The 22,014-nt window shown below is 35.9% G+C and overlaps 1 protein-coding gene across 1 annotated transcript; it reads left to right on the top strand.

Annotated features, from left to right (window-relative positions):
- The first annotated feature begins 5,027 nt into the window (after window positions 1-5,027).
- LOC112693153 lies at window positions 5,028-20,348 on the top strand. The gene is made up of 3 exons (XM_025568089.1): window positions 5,028-5,284; window positions 12,175-12,782; window positions 18,732-20,348. The coding sequence occupies exons 1-3, from the start codon at window positions 5,218-5,220 to the stop codon at window positions 19,878-19,880; spliced, it is 1,824 nt and encodes a 607-aa protein (XP_025423874.1). The 5' UTR covers window positions 5,028-5,217; the 3' UTR covers window positions 19,881-20,348.
- The last annotated feature ends 1,666 nt before the right edge of the window (window positions 20,349-22,014 follow it).

Here is a 22,014-nt window from a genome sequence, read left to right on the forward strand (position 1 = left end):
CTTATGGTTTATCAAAAGACCGGAAAACTTCCGATCAATACTAACAATTTGTCTGCGTGCGTATATATATATTATGTACAGTACGGAATACTTCGAAAACGTAGTTTGAAATTGCATATGTGAATTGAATCATAAACGGCTCGTGGGAAGGAAAGGTGCGCGCAGACACCTATCGCGATCGCGTCCTCCCTGTTTTCGTGCCCGCGAAGTCATTCTCCGCGTGTAAAATATTACATACCTATACATATTATACATACGTGACCGGGTAATAAGTATATTTTTTTCCCCCTTCGACGAGTATATTACTATCATCGTTTCGTCCGTCCATCCCGAACGTTATGGTACACGGACCATCAATAAACCGACAGCACGTATATTTACCGGTCACAATTGTTCATAAACTTTGCATGTGTATGTATTTATTAAAACGAATGTTCGTTTTTTTTTTTTTTTAATACAATAGTAACTAATCTTCGTTCCATCATATAAGCGATTGAAAAATACAATATGTTTCCAATGTAAAATGTAAAGAGTGCAGTTTAAAATGCAGTCATATTGCGCATACATTATTGTTCAATATTATTAATTGTTAATAAACAAGATGAAATCATATAACACTTTAAAGGTGTGTGAGCGCTAAAAGTGTTGAGACATCCATGCCGGGATGTATTTTTCAGCGATTAATCATTTCGAACAATATGAAGTAAGTAAATATTATCTAACAGCAAACCTTTATAGTACTTATATTGTAATATACGCACGAACCGAATCAAATTAATTTTGCAAACCTCATTAAAGTATGCAAATATTACTGTAACTATAATAACAAAACAGAATCATACTCAGCATTAATATCTATTAGTCAACCGACAATTTCAAACAATAAAATTAAGTAAAACAAATAATAAGTAGAAAAAACATAGCAAATCATTATTTATAAAATTAAATCACTCTTAAGTGGATCAAAACATGATTCTTAAACAATGAACAATTGCGATTATTTCAATATGCAATAATTATAATGCATTCTTAACGATCAAAGAAATGTTCTAACGAGAAACACCTGATTGATTGAATGTTGCGAAAAAATGCACTACTTGATTGCTTAACCACGTTATGAAATATGTGATTTGGGAATGTGCCGAAGTACAAAGTAGGCGAAATTAACATTAATTAATACGAACAGTCCATTATATATGTAATGGGTACTGAATGACAGTTTAGTGGAAAGAGAGCAAAGCGATTTCGAAGATGACGACAACTCGTCTTTATAATAAACCAACCATAAATAAAACGATTTTTATACACGTATGTAGTCACGATTTAGAATTAATTTAATCCACGATATTTCCATACGAATTTCATCGGCAAAAATATGTTCAATGATGTGCACATAATTATGTTTTAAGGACATGGACAAGTTAAAATTATCAGAAACATAAAATAACCATTTTAACGGTAAAATGGTAAAAACTGTGACCTTGCATAGCAATATACAATTGCAATACATGCACTTATAGGTAAGAAACTATACAGAAAATGTATACAAAATTATACATTTGCGAGCTTATGACTTATCAACATTATTGATTGGATTGAAAATTACTTAAAAACAATGTCTACAAAAAATAATGTGGATGTATGTTTAATTATTCTTACAAAAATTTCGTGTGCTGATATTTAATGACACAAAATAAATTTTCTACAAACATATAATGACTGGGAAAATGAGTAAATCACCTTCCTTTGAGTAAATCACTCGTTGAGGTTTACGAGTGTAACGCGCGGTGTGAGTACGTGTAACGGTATAATATTATATATTATGACAGAAGTAAGTTTTTCAAGAATGCACTTCGTACAACTGTGCTTATCACTCCGCACACATTTCCAAAGCGAATTCATTTAAAGGTCGTGTATTGGAAGAAGAAAATAAAAATTAACAAAATAGATGAAGAAAAAATAATAGATACTAGTAAGTACTTCCTTAAACGGTAAGATATTATTGGTTTCGCAATTGTTTACGGTATGGTCTATGAAAAAAAAAAAATTAATAAAATGCTGCGCACAATAAAATGTACATCGGAACGAAAAATATAAAAGAAAATGAAATAAATAAAGAATAAGAAAAGAACGTGTTTCCGGTAAATGTGTGTCAGGACATAGGTCTATAGAGTGTTCTTTTATGTACAAATTGAATAGAGGTTCTATTACTATACACATGGCCGGTATAAAACATGTCTTTTAAACGGAATTAAATCGTTATTGACCCAACGCACGAGATCGTATAAAATATGCCCTGCGCGGTCATCACGTTATCTCCATCTCGGATTCAACATATAACACATTTATATTTATAAGTATACGTATAACTTGAGTTTTATCATAAACGTGTATTTTATGAAATATTACGGTCGAACGGTGCAGCATCACTGGTGCCGATGGCGTATTATAGTAATCGCTAGAAAAAATATTAATATCGCAATTTGTGTATGTGCATATTATATATATGTGTTCTTTTTATGCATATAGTATATGCAAATTATATATACATATACGAATATATAAGAGGTTATTTTTACCGATAATAAGGTGAAATAATGAATATAAAACACTATAGTTTTAAAAAGAGTATTCCACTCTAACTACATAGGAACAATATTAACTAATAATAATGATATAATAATAGAGATTATTATTAAACAAAGAAAAAAAGGGTAATAAATGCTACCGAGGTTCGGGAAAATTATAAAGTTCTATTAAATTTCTATTAAAAAACTAAAATTATAGATATTATATATGTCATTAATACAACACAGTGATGCTATGTACAGCTCAGAAACATGGCCTTTTGGGAAAACGGGTGAAATAAGGTTCAATATTTTCAAAAGAAAAATTCTGAAAAAGATTTTTGGATCACGTAAAGATGATCGAACAGAAGATTAGAGAAAAAGACACCATCAAGAACACAGAACCTTTTTTAACGCAGAGCCTTAATATTACATAAAAAAAAAAAGTTAATTAGAACACTGAAATAAATTATATACTTAATAATAAGGACCATAAAGTATAAACAATCCGACAAGAAAGTACTACCTGGAAAGACCTCGCTTTAAATGGGAAGACTGTTGGAGTCAATTATAAAAATATAATGCTTAAAAATGTCAACGATAAGATTTTAAACATGTTCAATGTCTAAAAATCTTATACTATTTTTTTTTTTTAGTGTGTTCGAACATTGATTAGGTTTTAAGATACATACATGGAGCCTAAAATCCATCCCAACTTGGTTTAATAAATAATTTCTATACTTTCCTAAGATATAACTGTCTTATTATTTTAAAAATGATAACCCTACAAACGATGCTGCTTTGATGTTCATATTTGAAATCTTTGAAAGTAATTTAATTTGTTATCCCAAAATCTTAGAAAATATAAACTGATTGGTTCCCACCTTTTTCACCGGGTCAACGACTACCTTTTATGAGTCATACCATTCGCAGTATTGTAGTTGTATGGTAATTAAATAAATCTGTATTATTCAGATTCGTAATAACCTTGACGATTTCGATATCAATATATTTCTTATTGAATAATGAATCGAGAATTCGACATTTATGTTTACATTTTAAATCTTAACATTTTTTTTTTACACTTGCACGTTTAATTTACAATATTATATCAAAGTTATATATATATATATATATATATATATATATATATATATATATCAATACAATTGTTTTATTATTTGGAATAATAAATATTGTTTTTCATATTTAGAATTATAGGTAACTCGTTTTATCAAATGAATAATACAATACATAATTTATTTTTTAGTTCAATTAATTCTAATAGTATAATATGAGCATTCCATTGCCCTTAATGAGCGTCAATGAGCATATTATAATAATTATTATTTATATATCGTCCGCATTTTAAATTAATTATCCTGCATTTCATATCCCATTATATTATAGTCCGTCGAATATTGTCAAATTTGTTTTACAAACGGGCACGTGGAAATATTTAACTGCGGAATTCTGTTCGGACTCGAATTATTATTGAAATCAAAGTACGCAAAAAACGTCACGGTTATCATCATAATGCGCATTATTACATGTTGCGAAACGTAGTAGGGTTTGAAAAACATGAACAACAGTGATACTTATCGCTTATCGGCCTTCCTCCAACCCCGCCCGTCAAAATAAAATCCTGGATACGCCGTACCACGCGTGTTACTCGTAAACATCGTTATTGTCGTCGTCGTTTCAATGTTTTCGGGATTGATCAACGCTGTTGCCATGGACTTCCCCCAAGGGGAGGGTGGGAGGCACTTTCCCCCCCCTAAAATTAAATTTTTTTTTTTTCCAAATCATTATCTGTAACGTGCCAATTTAGTAAACATAGATTAATTTAATATAACACATAGAAAAAATGTATAATAACGATTGGATTATTTTATCTCATCGTACATTTTATACTCGAGGGAAAAAAAAAAAAATGTATAAAAAATCTTAATTAATTTTGCCCCCCCCCCCTTAAAAAAATGTCTGGGGACGCTCATCGTTGTTGGATCTACGATGCACGATAACGAACGCGCGTCGCCGGACGGAAACAAAATATTCGAATCGACGACGGGTTCGGTGGGTGTGCCGCGCGTTAAGCTATGTAGCCGCCCCGGGGTAAATTAAAATATGCCGCCCTTGAGAAGATTACAGTTGAAAACAAAAAACAATATATGTAATCGAAATAGTATGCGCTATAGTTATACATTCGTACAAGAAAAATGATAATTATAAATTTTTTATTTTACGTTAATGCTCGAAAATTTGCCGCCCCCCGGGGCAACTGCCCCTCCCACCCATCCACCCACCCGTTAAACGCGACTCTGCGCGCGCTCGTCAGTAGGCAACGGTCGTGTTGTTGCGCGAACAGCGCTCGGACCGGATCGACGCGAACACGTCACACATCGGCGCGGGGCCAGGTCAATAGGGCGATAGGCCGTGCTAATCGCACGGCGGCATAGTGCACCGGAACCGCGGCAGTCTTATTCAGTCGACCGGGCGCGCGCGCACGCATATCTGCAATCAGCGTCCGACGGATAACGCAACAATGTTGTGACGTTTGTTTTTCCTTCGTTCTCCGACCAAGTGCTACTCCACCGCGTATTGCCGACGAGTAACTCTCGCGAAACGCGCACGTGCCACCGCGCCAACCATGAAGACCACCGCGGCGATAGCGTTGCTCCTGTGTTGCGGCGCTTCATTGCTGCCCCGTTCAACAGGTAAGTCTTGCGGACGGCACCGAAAAAAAAACCGATCTATAGCTCTCGGTTCGTCGGTCGGCCACGTTTTCCCGCCGAAAACCCTTCGGCTGCGTTCGTCCCGGTGTCCCCGTCGCGTCTCTTGGAGCTCGTTTTACGTTCAGCCCATTTCTGTAGCAGAGAAACGGGCATGAAAGTGGACCGCACCGGTGTGTAAACACGTCACTCGCGTTGACCGTGCTCCTCGCATTGTCGCTGCCCGTCAACAACGGTAAATCGAGCAGTGCGAGTAGCAGGTTAACCCGACAGCGTAGTGATAACAGCACACATTAGCAGGGCAACGCTCACTGCCCACGACGCCGCCGCTGAAGTATTTTGAAGTATTTCGAAGTGTTTTTTAAGTATTTTGAGAATTGAATACAGCAGCGCGAGGAACAGCGGCGATGGCTGAATGTAAATAAGGTATTGGAGCTCCGACGAGCACGATGCCTCTCCGCCATGAAATTCCGTAACACGGCCGTCGCGACGGCGCTGTTTTCTATAGACTTTATTTCACCTGTTCCGCTCGCACTGCTGCTGATGTGTATCGAAACGGTTCAAGTGTACCGTTGCACAGAAATTAATAAAATAATCATTCGATTTGACAAACATCTTCGGAACAGAACAATAAAACGCCCGCAGTTAATATATTCCTATGAAAGACCGGAAAAAATTATTGTTTCGAACAAAGTCAAAACAATAAAATTTTATTTGTTCCGTAAAACCTTGTATTCCACGCGGTGGCGTATCCGACTTTATGGGCTGGAGGGGAGGGAATAAAAATCCACTCGAAAAATATGGGAGCTATATTTCTCTAAGCCTTCCTCCCTAAAAAATTCCTGGGCGTGCCCGGGGAGTCAAACAACATTTATTGCACTCAATACAGGTAGTTACTTTTTTTTTTTTTTAATTTACATAATATAATTTTTGGAGAACTCCCCAATAAAATGTCTAAAAAACTTAGACACATGAGATAACTGTACAACATGTATTAGATACTTAGAAACAATATGTATTTAAAATAATAATCAACAATAGGTAATCTCGCTAAATCATAAACTTCAAGTTTTTTTTTTTTTTTTTTTTGGGAACTTTTGTAACCTTACCTTAGTAAATTTATAAACAGACACCAACCAAGGAAAGACTAGTTGTACAGCATTACACGCAAATGGTTTTCGTAGCTTTCTGGAGCTTCGAGAAATATCGATGAGGCAAAAGGTCCCTTGAGTCTACCCTAACCACACCGCCTATTAACGTTCGCAGAGTGTGTGCACTCGCATGAAGCTTTTACGATCGAAATATTATGACAGTGTTTATCATTGCGGCGGACGTGTGCATTGCAACCGATTTCCATTTGCAAATTGTATTTTCCGCCCGCGCGTGTATAATAACCGTTTCCTTAATCTTAGAACTGCACACGCACACACCCGTTCACTTGCGCACACATAAATCTGACCGTCATTACTCTGCAAATGCATACATTGTGTACATATAATGAATATATTTAGGTTCATATATTCGCACGCTGTGTCTACGGCACATATTGTAATACGCAATATGTAGTATTGCCGTAATTAATGACTGGTACTCGGTATCTACGTAGCCGTTCGACTATTAGTCGTCGTCGATCAAAACGCACTTATTATATTACACCGGTTGTGTTGTTTTCAATCATTTCCTTCGCCGTTTATTGTTCTCGTGAGATCCAAGTCCATCTTAACCGATTGTTATTTTTTCGAATACGTTATTCCGTTTACTCGATTCTCGTTTTATTTTTATAAGTTTTTCGAAATTTATCGAGTTTCCGTCACTAAAACTGTACAGCCCTGAAGTAATTTCATTTTCAACAAACATTGAGAATTTTTAGTCCATATTAACTAATTGTTTCATTTAAAATCGGTCATAATCGCTGGTCATGAAAGGACCTACGGACAACGATGTATTACATACAATAACTTAATCAAAGGTCTGCGCGACTATGTATAACTGAAGAAAAAAAAAATTATTGATACATCCAAAAAATTAAATGTTATTAATATAATATATTAAAACAAGTTTTATCATTAATATTATTAAAATAATATAACTACTATAACTAATGCTTCCTGTTTAAAGTATTTAAATTGAATTCTACTGAAATTCATATGTATCAATGAATTAAATTTAATTGAATGAAAGTACTTCGATAAACCATACAAAAGACATAAAACTATACCAGCTCTTGTTAGGTTTGATATTAAAGTTGTAACCAAACGTAAGTAGTAAATAATAGTGTTAGAATAACAATTTAATACCGATTCATAACTATTATAGTAAAGGATAGCAAATAATCAATAAGTAAATATATTAAGCTTATAAGTGTTAAAAAATTAGAAAAAAATTGATAAAGTCGTATACGAAGTGCATAAAATTGACTGTTATGACCGTACGAATATACGTTATATATTTATATATACATAATCCATAGGTATATATATATTGCGTGAACGGTACACATTAATTGAACGTGAACCTTCCAACGTGTTTGTAATCTGTTGTTTGAATTTTTATCTGAACAAATGTATTACCTGTTCATCAGTCATTGAAAACTCTTGTTAGAAAAATGTATTAATAATTTATCTAAAGAATATATTTATCTGAAATATATCCGTGGTCGCAAAAGTTTGGGAACCACTGTTGTAAATAACAAATTTAGATTGTTTTTGTAATATATATTTTCTTTTTTTTTTCGCGTGGATTCATATGTTAAAACAAACTTTAAAATCGTTCTCCTGTAAAATTACAAAAACATCACTCACAACACTTATGCGCTGTGCCATCGATGAATATTCCGATCAACAATTTAACATGGCTAAACTTATTTTTTAGTACGGATGCATTTCGTACACAATATTCCCTTGAACAATTTATACGCTTAAGGTACGGTTTCCTAGACGCGACCGGTCGCCGAGACAGGTCGCCGCGATCGGTCGCTATAACCTGTCGTTGGCGCGTGCTGGTTTCCCAGGCGCGACTGGTCGCCGAGACCAGTCTCCGGTGACGTAAAAAAAACTATCAAATTCACTATCAAAAATGATCGAAATTCACTACCCAAAAGTTGGTTTGTGACTAAAAAAAATCGACGGTCGCGCGCATCGGTCGCAATACACTGCTCTCGGACCGGTAGTGTCGCCGGTCGCCACGATAAAGTTCAGTCGCGCGACAACAGTCGTGCGTTGGAAACCAGATAATAGGAATTACATATTAACAGTCGGACGGCGACTGTCGCAGCGACCTGTCTCGGCGACCGGTCGCGTCTAGGAAACCGTACCTTTATTGGCGATGTTATTCGTAAATCGTATGTGGCTTGTGATCTATAACAATGTTAAAATATACCTTTCACAGTGTGTTACAACTAAAGTCATTTTAATCGGTCGTAAATTTGTTCATTAATGTTCATATTAAGACTCTATTGTATTTTTTTGTTGGTTATTGTGCGCATGGAAAAATGAATAATTTTCCACTGCGTTCAAGCTTCTCGGAAAACGTATTCTATAACGATTTATTTGTGCTATTCACCATTACGGACGTGTAAATTTGTTTTTAAGTATTTCGTAAGATTTTTTACGGTCCAATAATAATATATTATAGGCTATACGAGACACGTGCAAGGTCTCTAGTTACGAATGATCCAAGTATAATAATATAATATATAAATGAAACTAAAAAAATTTTTCTTTGAAAAAAAAAAACATCTTATCACCGCGAATCCAATTTATGAAATATAGTCGGATACAGATTTTAAGGGATATGCAAGTCGTATTGAGTGGTTCGATGTCGGAAGTATTTTAACATTTTAAACAGTAATAAATAAACCTGTAAATTAAATTATTTTCAAATTTTAAAAGATTAAAAAAAACTTATGGTTGGGTAAAAAAAATTATAATATAGTCAGAATGTAGCATAAATAATGATTAAAATCAAATAATTAAATGAATAAGAATTGAAAGTTGAAAAAATAAATTCTCTAACCCTATTATTTTTTGTTATTTTTATTAAACACAACAATATAACCAAAACTAATTTTGTGCATCAAACTCGTGCGTCATAAATGTCAGTATTGTGCTTTCTAATGTGATTAAAAAAAATTTTAATTTCAAAAACAATCCTCAAAGTTCCGTTAACATGAGACTTCTATCGATCGAAAGGTAACTTTTGAACCATCAATTCTACCCAATCGCTATCTCAGTATAACAAATAAAAATTTTATCCGGTGACATGCATATGTTGGACGAAACACAAATACTTAAAGTTTGTCCTTCGTCACGTCATTACGCGTCGAACACAATATAAGCAACGGGTAAGTTACGTATCATTAGACATACGTGGTACAAGATGGTTCGAGTTTTATGTATAGGTGACTGGGACGGTTACATATAATCGTATTTGTTTTGGACATTTAAAATCAATATTATAATGAATCATCGAACTCGCAAAAACGATTCGGATCAATAAAAAAGTCGTAATAATATAAATAAATATTGTACTTTTTATATTATTTTCCTTAAAACAATTGTTAGAGATACATGAAATACTTCCCGTAATAAATACATTTTATATATTCAAACTATGATATGATATAAAACGTATTAAGTTGTATCGAAACATAAATATCAACAAAACCGCAATTCTCGTTTAAAATAACATTCATTTTAAATTTCTTAAATCGTAGTTAGAAAAATATATAATATATGTTATATATTATGAAGTAGTTGGAAATCGTTCTTCAAATAAAATAAAAATAACATTTATGAAAGCAATCTATTTGACTTTGATTTAAGATGTATGAACGGTTTAAAAAAAACAGACGTAGTCAATTTTTTTTTTTTTTTTTTTTTGTATCATTTGTTATGTTAAATGCTTATTTATAATAAGAAATAGTACCAAGAAAATTAAAACGTATGTTTTTATATCTAGTTTCCGATTCGAGGAAATTATTTTTTATTATATATTATATTATTTTATTATATAGATTGGTGTTCACAGCAAAGAAATAATTATTATAAAACTAGGGAATTTTTCTCATATGGTTTAGATTATTAAAGTAAAATAAAACTATAAAACCAGTGATTTACTAAGGTTTTAAAAAGTTCTTACAACATAATGAGTAATTTCTATTTCAAACTTTCAAAAACTGCAGTCAATAATTTGTTTTGTTTTATGAAAGTATGAAATTAATGAATTTGTGTTTCTTGTGTGATATTATCGTTATGGGTTCGATTTAATTGAAAAAGCAGTTACTCAAGAGCTATTTGAGATGTCAATATACTTATCGATAAGCCATTTTCCAACCAATAACGAATTATTAGATTGTGAAATGTGTCAGCTTTGTAAATCTGATCTTGCATTAATTTCAAAACTAAAACGATATTTCTTATTTATATATATATATATTCCTTACTATTATGATGATATTATTATATCCGTTATTATTACAATATTAGTATATAATTAAATTACTAATATATCAACGACAATGATGCATTTTAAATATCCGATTATATTATATATTGCAATATAAAATAAAACTATAAAATGAGATAATCTCATATTATAATGTGAATTATGAAAAGATTGAAGAAAACAGATGTTCGCTTAAATAAAACTAATTCATAATTTAATTTTTCCAAATAACATAACTTATCAACAGAAAAACATTAAATTGTTTCTCGAAAAATTCTACATTTAAAAACTTTTATTAATTTCTAAAAATGTAATAAATTATTCTCTTGAATATTTCAAAACAATACGACCACCGACGTAATATTAAAACACCAATTCTAATGTAACATATTTATGATTGAAACGATTACCAAGGCTTTAAATTAAATTTTTATTATGACATTCTTAATTGTATAACTCCTAAATATTGTATACGTTTCACAATAATCTTCAATTGAAATTTACCAAGAGCGTGTATATATTTTCGTAATTGAAATACAATGACTATATTAACCACACAAATGCAATTGAGTACATAAGTAATATCTGTATAAATAAAATGACAAATTATATACTATTTAACTATTTTTTTATAAAGAACTTTTTGATTGGTATGAGAATAGTTGAGTTATTTTAATCATAATGAATTAAAATAAATTGTGCGTCCATGCATACTATTATTACTCGAACGAAGCTTTTATTTATTTATTTTTAATTGTTTATACGATCTGCCGAAATGTTAAGAAAATATTAAGATCTAAATATTATACTTCCCGTTTTTTATGTTATTACTTTTCTATCGTAAACGTATAGTTTATTATATTGACAATGAATAGAACGAAAACATGTAATAAGATCACTGGCCATAACGTCGCGTGGTCGAGTCATTGGGTTGCGATTGCATCTGATAACACGTTTATTGCTCGACGTACACAAAATCGGTCCGGAATAAATATATCTTCTCGGATTGACTTGCCGATAAAGTTTCGTACCCAGAAAAGTTCTCTTGAACTAGACGTCCATATCTGTTAACATAAATAATACACCATAAAACGCTCGATTGCGATCTCTTATTGATTGAACATAATATTTTCGTATCCAAAAGCGGTAAAATTTAAAAGTCGCGAGAAGAAACGAGAGCACAGTACGCGACCGCACGTACAATAATTTATATATATAATAAGTAAACTGCCTGTTTTAGGTGGAAAATTTCTGAAGAAAACGGTTGACGTGTAATCGACTTCATGTCGTGTCAAACAAGCCTATTAATTATTCTCTTTTACACCGCGAATTTTTCTAATTTCCCGCAAACCCGTTTTGGATCGGACGTCTTTTTTATCCTTACAATATTTGCGTATAGTCGGACTGATTTTGATTCCTTTTGGTTATAGTCGCCTTGCCGGTAACTGCAGATGATCAGGATGAAAGCATAACCGCACCGAAAGAGACCACGGTTGAGGTTACCACCGGCACAGCAGCAGAGACCACGGTCGAAAGCACTACCAGTATGAATGAGATCACGGTCGAAAACACCACCTGGACGGAAGAGATCACGGTCGAAAGCACCACCTGGACGGAAGAAACCACGATCGAAAACACTGACAGGATGGAAGAGACCACGGTTGAAAACACTGACAGGACGGAAGAGACCACGATCGAAAGCACCACTGGGACGGAAGAGACCATGGTCGAAATCACCACTACGATGGAAGGTATCATGGTTGAAAGCACCACCAATGATGTCACAACCATAGCCAACAAAGGGATGCCCGCTGAAGTGATCAAGGATAAGCTGAGCGAACAGATTAGAAAAATCCTGAGACACTATCAGCGACGTGATCCCGAGGGCTTTCCCGGTGCTCCGATTCCCGACCCGCTGAAGATACCACCCATGAACAAGAACTTCGGTGTGGCTGACATGACGTTCGTGAACATGACCGTACACGGACTGTCCAAGTTCAAAGTGGAACGCGTCAACGTGGACTTGAAAAAGATGCAAGTAAGTACATCGTCTCCTGCTAATTTTTTTCTTTTTTTTCCTTTTTATTTAACCTATAATTATAATTTTATGTGTGCAACTGAAGGGGGTTCAAGTGATTAAATCGCCTTCCCGGTCTTACATAAACCTCGTCCAGAACTTTACATGTGGCTTGCACACATTTCACTTTCTTCCAGTAATATTCAAACAACGTTTATTAAAAAAATGATACCACTTTTATTATCATTATATTGTAATAAAACCCTTGTTGATTAAAAACTAATTAATTAATTCAATGAATGTCGACGAAAATTATTTTTAGTAACCTAATCGATGATGGATAAGCTGAAACAATTAAGATTAATATTAATAATGGTGATTCTTTATGAAGGTTTAGTCTTATTCGACTTATCTGTTTATCTCTGGAAATAGCAGTGATTTAAAACTTCTAACTTGTCGACTTAATCATTTTGAGTGACTTATGAAGTTCGTTTTCAAATATTTCTAGGAAACTATTAAACGTTGTTGACCCGGTAATTGTAAATTGTATATTGTATAATGCATATTTCATCATTTATTATAGCATTTCAATCCTAGCCCTAATTATTAATTATAATAAATTATAAATACTTACGTCAATCTAATTATATAAAGACATGATACTTGAATTCAATGGTTTTCTATCACTACTTTTATACATTTAAAGTAAATAAAGTAATAAAACACATCATCGGCTGGACAGAAATTTAATCGTCCTTGATAATTTCTAACGAATAATAATACTATAGACCCTTTATATCCTGTTTGTACTTTCAATTCTATGATTTTCATACTAAATTGAAAATTAAAATAAATATTCACTTGAAACTGGTAAAAGGATTATTAATAACACTTAAAAAAAAAAAATATCAGATTTGTTTGGCCATGTAAATTATTTCGATAAAGAGCCGTTGATTCTATGAATCAAACAATTTAATTATTTGTGGTCTCTCATACTACTGAAGGTTTTCTAAAAGTAATTTTCAAGGTATGTACACGCAAACAATACTTACATTTCAACTGCTGTATAGTTCTTGACTTCCTAAAACTTACTTAATTATTTCAAATATAATAAAATTAATACTCTGTTAAGTTGCTTTTCGAGCCAAACAATATTTTCACTAAATAAAACATTTCCGCGTTAAAATCAGACATGATTTGTCGTATAACGCTTTAATAATATTGTTTACCGCAAGTCATTAATGTTATAAGCAATCACAATACTCGTAAAAACATTATTGAAAATCATTACACCACAAGTTATATATTTATAACTAAACAATAATTGTTTAAACATTTACCATGTATTAGATTAATTATTATTCTAATACATGGTAAATGTTTATAAAATATTATACACTACAGTAATATACAAAAATATATCTACATTTTTAAATTGATAAATTGTAAAAATTCTAATGTCATTTCGAGTGTAAACAATGTAAACTATGTAAACAAATCGTGTGATATCTTTCAGTAAACTCAAAAGTTTTGTGTGTAGTGTTTAGTTAAAATACAATACATATTTATTCTTAATTAACTGGATAGGTGGACAGGGATTAACAGAAAAAATAAATACTATAATATTTATATGCACTACAACCATACATATAGTATAGACATACACTTATCAATAACTTAACAAGAAATATATTATTTACTATTAACTATGAATATTGCTCGTAGCCAAGTTTCACATTTTCACCAATGATTAGCGTCAAGCGAATTAAAAATTACTAGATTTTGCAAATTCATAAAAAATAATTTATAGATTTTTAAAAAACATAGTTAAATTAGCCTACTTAGTTTAGCTTCAACGTATCACCACGTAAACAAGTAAACACAACGTATCGAAACAATATAAATGCTCGTTTTAAAAATTATCAACGTGAAACAATACTTAATTTTTGTTCAACTTTTTTTGTTAATGCTGAACATTTTTCATGTGATAATTTTCCTTTTATCCTGTAAATGCTATAAATTAGTAGAAAGGGTTGGTTGAAATAATCGCCGTGAACAACTTCTGACAAACAATTCACTGCTGTCACAACTGAATTACGAAAAACTAACTACACGACCATGTGTTACGCAACCAACAACAAATAAAAAATAATATAATGTTATCGATGATAAATATTTGCTATAAATCAATGGATGAAATGTGAATTTGTCGTTAATATTTTCACAAAAGCAGAATATATGCACAACGAGTGCGATCAACATTTGATATTAAACATGTGTCTTAAATTTGTTAGCCAACCAAATAAACGAGTAGGTCAGAAGGAAAATTAAATTTCTGCTAGTAGACTAAAATTCAATAATTTTTTTTGAACGAAGGATATCACTTGTTAATCCATTTTATCGACTTTTTATTAAATATCGAATATTAACATATCGCACAAAACAACAATATACTACTAAATTTTAAATCAACACGTGTCGTTTGTTAATAAATTGTTACGTCGGTCAGTTGAAAAGTTTTTTAATGTAATATTAGGATGAATAGCACTGTACGTATATTCGTATAACAGATTGTATAAATAATTATATTTAAACTATACACGACCGGTCGGCTGGCACAATTTTGTTCTTCTCCGTACTTTTTCACATTTCTTTCTCTACTTGCTAACCTTTATCTCAATCCACTTACATCTATACTAACTCGATATCCCTACGTGCATGTGCACCAACACCTTCACGTTTAATAGTATACGAACTACCACGAAAATAATATATAACATTGTAATATACTGAACTAAAGGTTATGACTTAAACGAATAACTTACGTTGAAGTGATGACGATGTCTTTCTCTAATAACACAGGATGATCCGTGCAGGGTAACGCGACGAGCATCTATAAATTCTGACTGTTGCATACAATATTTTAATGTTGGATTCAAAGGGTCGATCTAGAATGTATCATGCACAAAAATGCATAGGTCACTGATAAAAAGAGCAAAACATTAAGAATACGAACGAAATAATAATCGTGAGAATCATTTTTGAACAAAATTATTCCGGTTGAAGAGGAAAAAACTAATAACCATAACTATACACACGTTGCCAAATAAAGTTCGAATGGTTCACCGGATAATCACAAATAACTGGTAGACCTTCAAATTGTATTTAATAGCTGTTAACGTGAATACTTCACATATGTCGTATTTGACAAACAAACGGACATTCGATTGATTTGAAAAAGTCCTCATACAAAATATTTGTTCGGAAACAAAAAAAAAAAAAAATTACTATAAACAATCTGGTTCTGGTAATTATTAATGCTTTCGCACCTTTAAAGTTATTTTTTCTAATTTAAATATTTCATAAGGAATTCGACAGTCATAAAAAAAATTATAGCACTAAAAAGTCGTCTTGAAATCGTTAAAAATATCAAAATTAATGGTATTGTTCCTTGGAACTTCGTATATAAGATGTTCGGAGATGCTAATCTTGTATTCGTCGAAATCATAGGTCGATTATGTACAACGAAATGGTTTTGTCTGCGGCCATAATCTATATTTGATCGAATACTAATAGTACAAATGATAACAATATATTACAACGATGATTTCACTAAACAGTATTTTAAGTAACAACACTACCAAAATCTTTGTTTATCCAACACGCACATGTGATCAGATAGTCATGACAATGCGCAGGACGTGTGTACGAACATGATGTGCATCATACATTTACGACCATTTCGTGCCTAGAAGTACATTTAATCTATACGGCAGGATTCCAAAACCCTTCACCTAGTGACCGAAAATGTTCTACCACGTGAAACTACGACCGTTTTCTCAAATCCATTCGAATGTCCTTAAACACGCGTTTTCCTTTTTACTAGGCCATAAGGCTCTACCGCTACGTCCCGCAATGTCATAAAATCTGTGCATATAACTCTACGCACCGATCGGTCACCGCAATGAATCGCTCGATCACGATCTTTGTACCCGTACAATGTACAAGACCACAACGGTCTACGTGGAAAATATTACGGTAAACATTGGTCAAGTGCGCGGTTCTTCACGATAAAGTAAATATTTTATCACATACAATAATTTATACTTCGAAACGTGATTACGTTTGTAAGAGAACCGCGGCTTTGCTCAACTCGTGGACATTGCGTTACATCGTATAGTTTCTGTATTAACTTTCGGTTTCGCAACGAAACAGTTTGCAGTCCGCTGAAATGCATGCAGTACGTGTTTAAACTTCATTTAAATACTTGGATTGAAAATCGACTCGAAAACATCTACAAAGCACTCGGCCGCTTCAAAATTAACAATAAAACCATTATTAATCCACGACTAAAACCACGGCTGAAATATATTTTTAGAAACTAACAATGACCAACAAAATAACTACAAGTCGATATTTGTTTATGTTTAAAATTAAAACCCACCGTGTCTAAATAAGTACAGCTGTAAACTCGTAAAACGAAGTGATTCGACGTGTTGAAACTATTATAACAAATAAATGCTAAAAAAAAAAAATAAAATAATTAATTTCCTACCGTGTGGTACCACGGGGGTCATTTGTTTGCGTGCGGTGTACGTAATACGAGCCCAGTAATATTGATATAACGCGCGTTACGAAATCGCTTATTACGTTCTCTTATCATATTGTTGTCGATGCGCGCAAAACAAATAATATTAGGTACACCGTACAGCTAGCCACTGTCGCAATAACTTACAAATGCCCATAAAAAATACGGTAATAAGTTTCGTCAATAATACTAACGAGTGGTGTTTATAAATAAATTTAAAAAACATTTATATGCGCGCGGTACCTTTGTGTTTTAACATGTACGTGACCGATTTTTTTTTTAATCGACGACGGATTAAAATATTCACGATATTTTAAAGAGTATTAAATCTTAAACATTAAGATATCAGTTCGGGGTGGTGAATGGTCGAGTCGACGCGGTAGACGTTTTTTATCGTCCACTTGCGATCGAGTGAGATGATACGAAATCGAACTATGTTTTCGAAAAGCCAGCGGTGGGACGAACGAGAATCGAAACACCGCAGAGACGTATCTCGTCGTGACGCGACGAGAGTTTTTATCAATCGGGAAAAAAAAAGAAAAAAACCGAGTCGCGTCGGAAAACGGGTGCTGATCACGTTCAACCAGGGCTGGTTTTAATGGGGAGCCCAGGGGGCCCGGGCTCCGGACCTCCACTAAATGTGGTTTTTTTGCATCCAAGTATAAAACACAATATAACATTTGCAAAATAGATTTAAATCACAACTTGCATAAAAATGTTCAACCATTGATATTGTCATCAATTTCTAAAATTAATGTTATTTTTAATATTTAATAACTAATAATATATTTATATTTTATAAATGCATAAAAATTAGTAGCGAACTTACAGGTATAAATTTAAATAAATTGACTACCTTTATTGTTTCATCTCAACAAACCATTGTTTTTTCCTAGCCAAAATTCTGAATATTTGGAATTTTGATTATCAAATATGTGCAATCAAAATAAAATCTACTTCCAAGGATGGATCCAGGGCCCCCGTATTCCTAAATCCGACCCTGCGTTCAACCGTAAAATATATTGCGGCGCACGCTCACGCCGGTCGTTAATAAGAAGTTGTGCCGCGTTTACTGTACGCGACTAAAGGCGTGTGTCGAGAGGATTAAAATGGGCGTGGGCGCTGGACGGCCGAGGTGCGAGAGAGGGTGGTAAAATCGACTTAACGGGGGTGGGACGGGATAGCTGCCCTCACGACGCCTCGTACGATACGTAGTAAACACACGCACAACACGAACATAAAATAATAATAATCCGCGTGCCCCTTTATCCCCCCCCCCGGACCATCGTACGTGCGGCTGACCACGCTAGACCACGCAACAGGTGCGCTACGGCGTAACGTACGATGACGATGATGACGACCGTATTGAAACGTGTTCGCAGGTGTACGTGCTGCTGAAAATCAAACGGATGTACGTGCTGGGCAACTACACGCTGAGGTCGTGGTTCGGGCGGCCGGCCGCGGGCCCGTTTAACGTGACGCTGATGGACGTGGACGCGGAGGCGGCGGCCGCGCTCGAACCGGACGAGGACGGCAACCTGCAGGCCACGGAGACGGACATGGACATGCGGTTCAAGGACTGCGAGCTGGACTTCAAGAACCTGGGCTTCACCGCGTCGCTGTTCCAGGGCATCCTGAGCTCGGTGGGCTCGGTCATGTTCGAGGGCATCAAACCGTTCATCGTGACCGAGGTGAACACGAACCTGCGGGCGGACGTGAACGCGCAGGTGAAGGCGATCACCAGCAAGCTGCCCAAGCTGTCGGTGCCGGTGCCCGACCTGGCGGTGGCCGAGGGCCGGGCGTACGTGCGCCGAATGGGCTACGACCCGTACCACGTGGCCGACCGCACGATCAGCGAGGGCCCGCTGAACTTCACAGTCAGGGACCTGACGGTGCGCGGTCTGTCCGACTTCCGGCGCGTGGGCGACATCGGGCTGCAGGTGCGCGGCCCCGTGCTCCAGATAGCCGTGCACGTCATCACCGGCGCGGTCAACGGCACGCTCAAGTGGCAGTACCGGCTGCAGCTGGCGTCCGCGTTCGCGCAGTCGGGCGTGTCCAATTTCACGGTGGACCACGTGCAGGTGCGCGCGCTGGTCAACCAGTCGCTGGACATACGCGAGAAACCGGTGCTGGACGGGCTGCAGATCGAGATGGGACGCGTCGCGGTCATCATGGACAGGGGCGAGCCGCTCGGCTACGTGCTCGAGGTAGCCGTCAACTCGCTGCCCACGCTGCTGCGGCACATGATCGTCGACGCGCTCGAGGACCCGATCAAGATGAAGGTGCAGACGCTGCTGGACGAGGTGCAGCTGGAGAAGATGGTCGAGGAACGGTTGCCCGAGCTCGACCGACTCGAGGGCCAGACCGCCGCAGCCGGTAACGGCACTACGACTTCGGACACCGGTACCACTGCTACCACTGGTACGGCTACCACCGACACCGGTACCACTGCTACGGTTACCACCGCTACCGATACCACTGTTACCGCTTCTGCGTCCGCAGACGGCGCCACGGAACGGACGGAACGATAGCTGCCATCGAGCGTTACGGGCACGAATAAATGGTGTACGACGAGCGCACTAGGATCTATGCAAAACAACAGCGCGCCACGACTACGTATACACTTCGAGACGATATACCAAAATATTTTTTCGACACAATACCGTACGGATGAACACAAGTGATTTCCTCGGACCAATGGTCGTTCCACGACGATCCCGCAAAGACCGTTCTATTTAATCTATATATATTGTATATCGTTCCGTTAGGCTTTTGTTTTAATTTATTTTTATTTCTATTGTATAAGTGGTTTTTTTTTCTAAAAATATTTGTAACAATGAACGTTTTTTTTTTGCAATAAACACGCGGTTTCTCGTTGTCGTGCAGTCGTCGGCGCGCACGAATCGGTCAGAAATTTCTACCGGGGAAAAAAACGCCCCTCTTAGATATACCAAAAGTATAAAAATAACCCTAAAAAAAAAAAAAACCCCCGTACATTTGAATATAAAATGATTGTATATTATTTTGAGATACTTAATATTATTTTTAAAAATAAAAATACCGTTTATTCAATCGTAGACGGTTTGTAATGCAAGCGCATTAGAAAATGCGTCTACGTCCGTCGACACAATGAGCCTAAGCCGATAAACCCCTGAAAAAGAAAAAAAACGGGCGCGCGTATAGGCGTATTCGTACGACTGCGATCGTTTGCGGCTCGGACAGATTATTATTATTTATCGAGCGAACGGACTAGAAAACCGAAGTTAAACGGTTATATTCCGACTGCGATCATTACGTACGATTGCGTGCAAACGGATTCCGATAAAACGAATAAAAAAATTATACCACCGATAGCTGGTGTGCGGTACGGGAACGCGTACGATGCGCACACCATAAATCGCTATCCGTCGTTTCGATTTCTCTCCGCGCCCGTTTTCTTTTTTCATTTTTTTTTACCGCCGCACGTCCGTTTATCTCGGTTCATCGACATCGTCCGACACACGTGTGCAATACAGGTATGCGCGTGTGTGTTTTATCTCGGTCGGTCCGTTGGCAATTACAAATTATATAGGTCGTGCCGAGCTTGTACTGCCGTACGGTGTTGCGCGATCGTTGCGGATTCGAAAACTTACGGAAATCGAGTAACCCGCCGGTAGTCGGAGCTCGATTCGAGGGCCGGGCGATTTAGATACGGTCACCGGTATAAATGCTATAATATTCTGTCGCGCTCGAAGCTTTTTTGACCGTGATCGAAACGTCACCGTAGAAAATTTCCACACGTCCGTCGCTCACGTCCACCTCGGCTACGAACCGCGCTCGAAAATCATCTCGAAGCAGAACCGCGGAACGATGCTGTGCGGACTCGATCACCATAAGCGAGAATACAGAGAACGAGCCGGAATCGCTGTTCCGTGAACCGAATGTACCGGACAGGGTTGTTCGGAGGGCGGAGGGGGGCAACGGGACCATTTTACCCCAGGCCCTATTGTTGGAATAAAGTCTTGATGTATAATAATTAATTATAAGCCTCGATTACGCTGAACAATTTTACACGCTGCGATTTTCCAATTATATTGAGCGATTAGATTTTAAATAATATGAATAATATTCATACATATTATGCATGAGCTTGATCGGTTTATGTTAGGAAAAATACTTTTGCAAGAATTTTGTTATTCTCATTGAGTATTTTGTTCGTCATATCTTATTATTACGGTCGAAGGGCCCCCAAATCCAAAGTGGGCTTGGCACGTGTTCGGCGTAACCAGAACCCTCCGCAGTATTGGAAAAGGATCCGGCGGGGAAGAGGTCATTACTGGGAAGGTGGTCGCGTACGGGACGATGGGCAGATCTGGTGGAGAAGGTGCCTTAGGCGGAGGATCGGACTGGAAGGTTCGAACGTCCGACAGATATGGCTAGAGGGATGGTCGTTTGAAGGGAAAGCTTTAGCGGCCCTGTACCCAAGAAAAAGATACACACGTAAATGGTAAGCAAACAATATGTGTATGTGCACGACTTGCGGTATAATTAATTTCCGCGACGCACACGCGCAAGTGCAAATATTCCGTTTCGCGTATTTCGCCAGAACTGTGCCACATCGTTTATCGCTCGGAAATTACCATACGTGCGGAAATCGGTTCGGATAAAAAAATCGATTCGACCTAC

The sequence above is a fragment of the Sipha flava genome, unplaced genomic scaffold, assembly GCF_003268045.1.
Source record: "Sipha flava isolate LNK unplaced genomic scaffold, YSA_version1 81_pilon_pilon, whole genome shotgun sequence".
NCBI lineage: Eukaryota > Metazoa > Arthropoda > Insecta > Hemiptera > Aphididae > Sipha > Sipha flava.

Excerpts from the sequence above, each read along its gene's own strand:
- LOC112693153 (XM_025568089.1), top strand. The coding sequence starts at position 5,218 with ATGAAGACCACCGCGGCGATAGCGTTGCTCCTGTGTTGCGGCGCTTCA. Across the intron at positions 5,285-12,174 it reads ATTGCTGCCCCGTTCAACAG|TCGCCTTGCCGGTAACTGCA; the intron begins GTAAGTCTTGCG and ends TTTTGGTTATAG. Across the intron at positions 12,783-18,731 it reads TGGACTTGAAAAAGATGCAA|GTGTACGTGCTGCTGAAAAT; the intron begins GTAAGTACATCG and ends ACGTGTTCGCAG.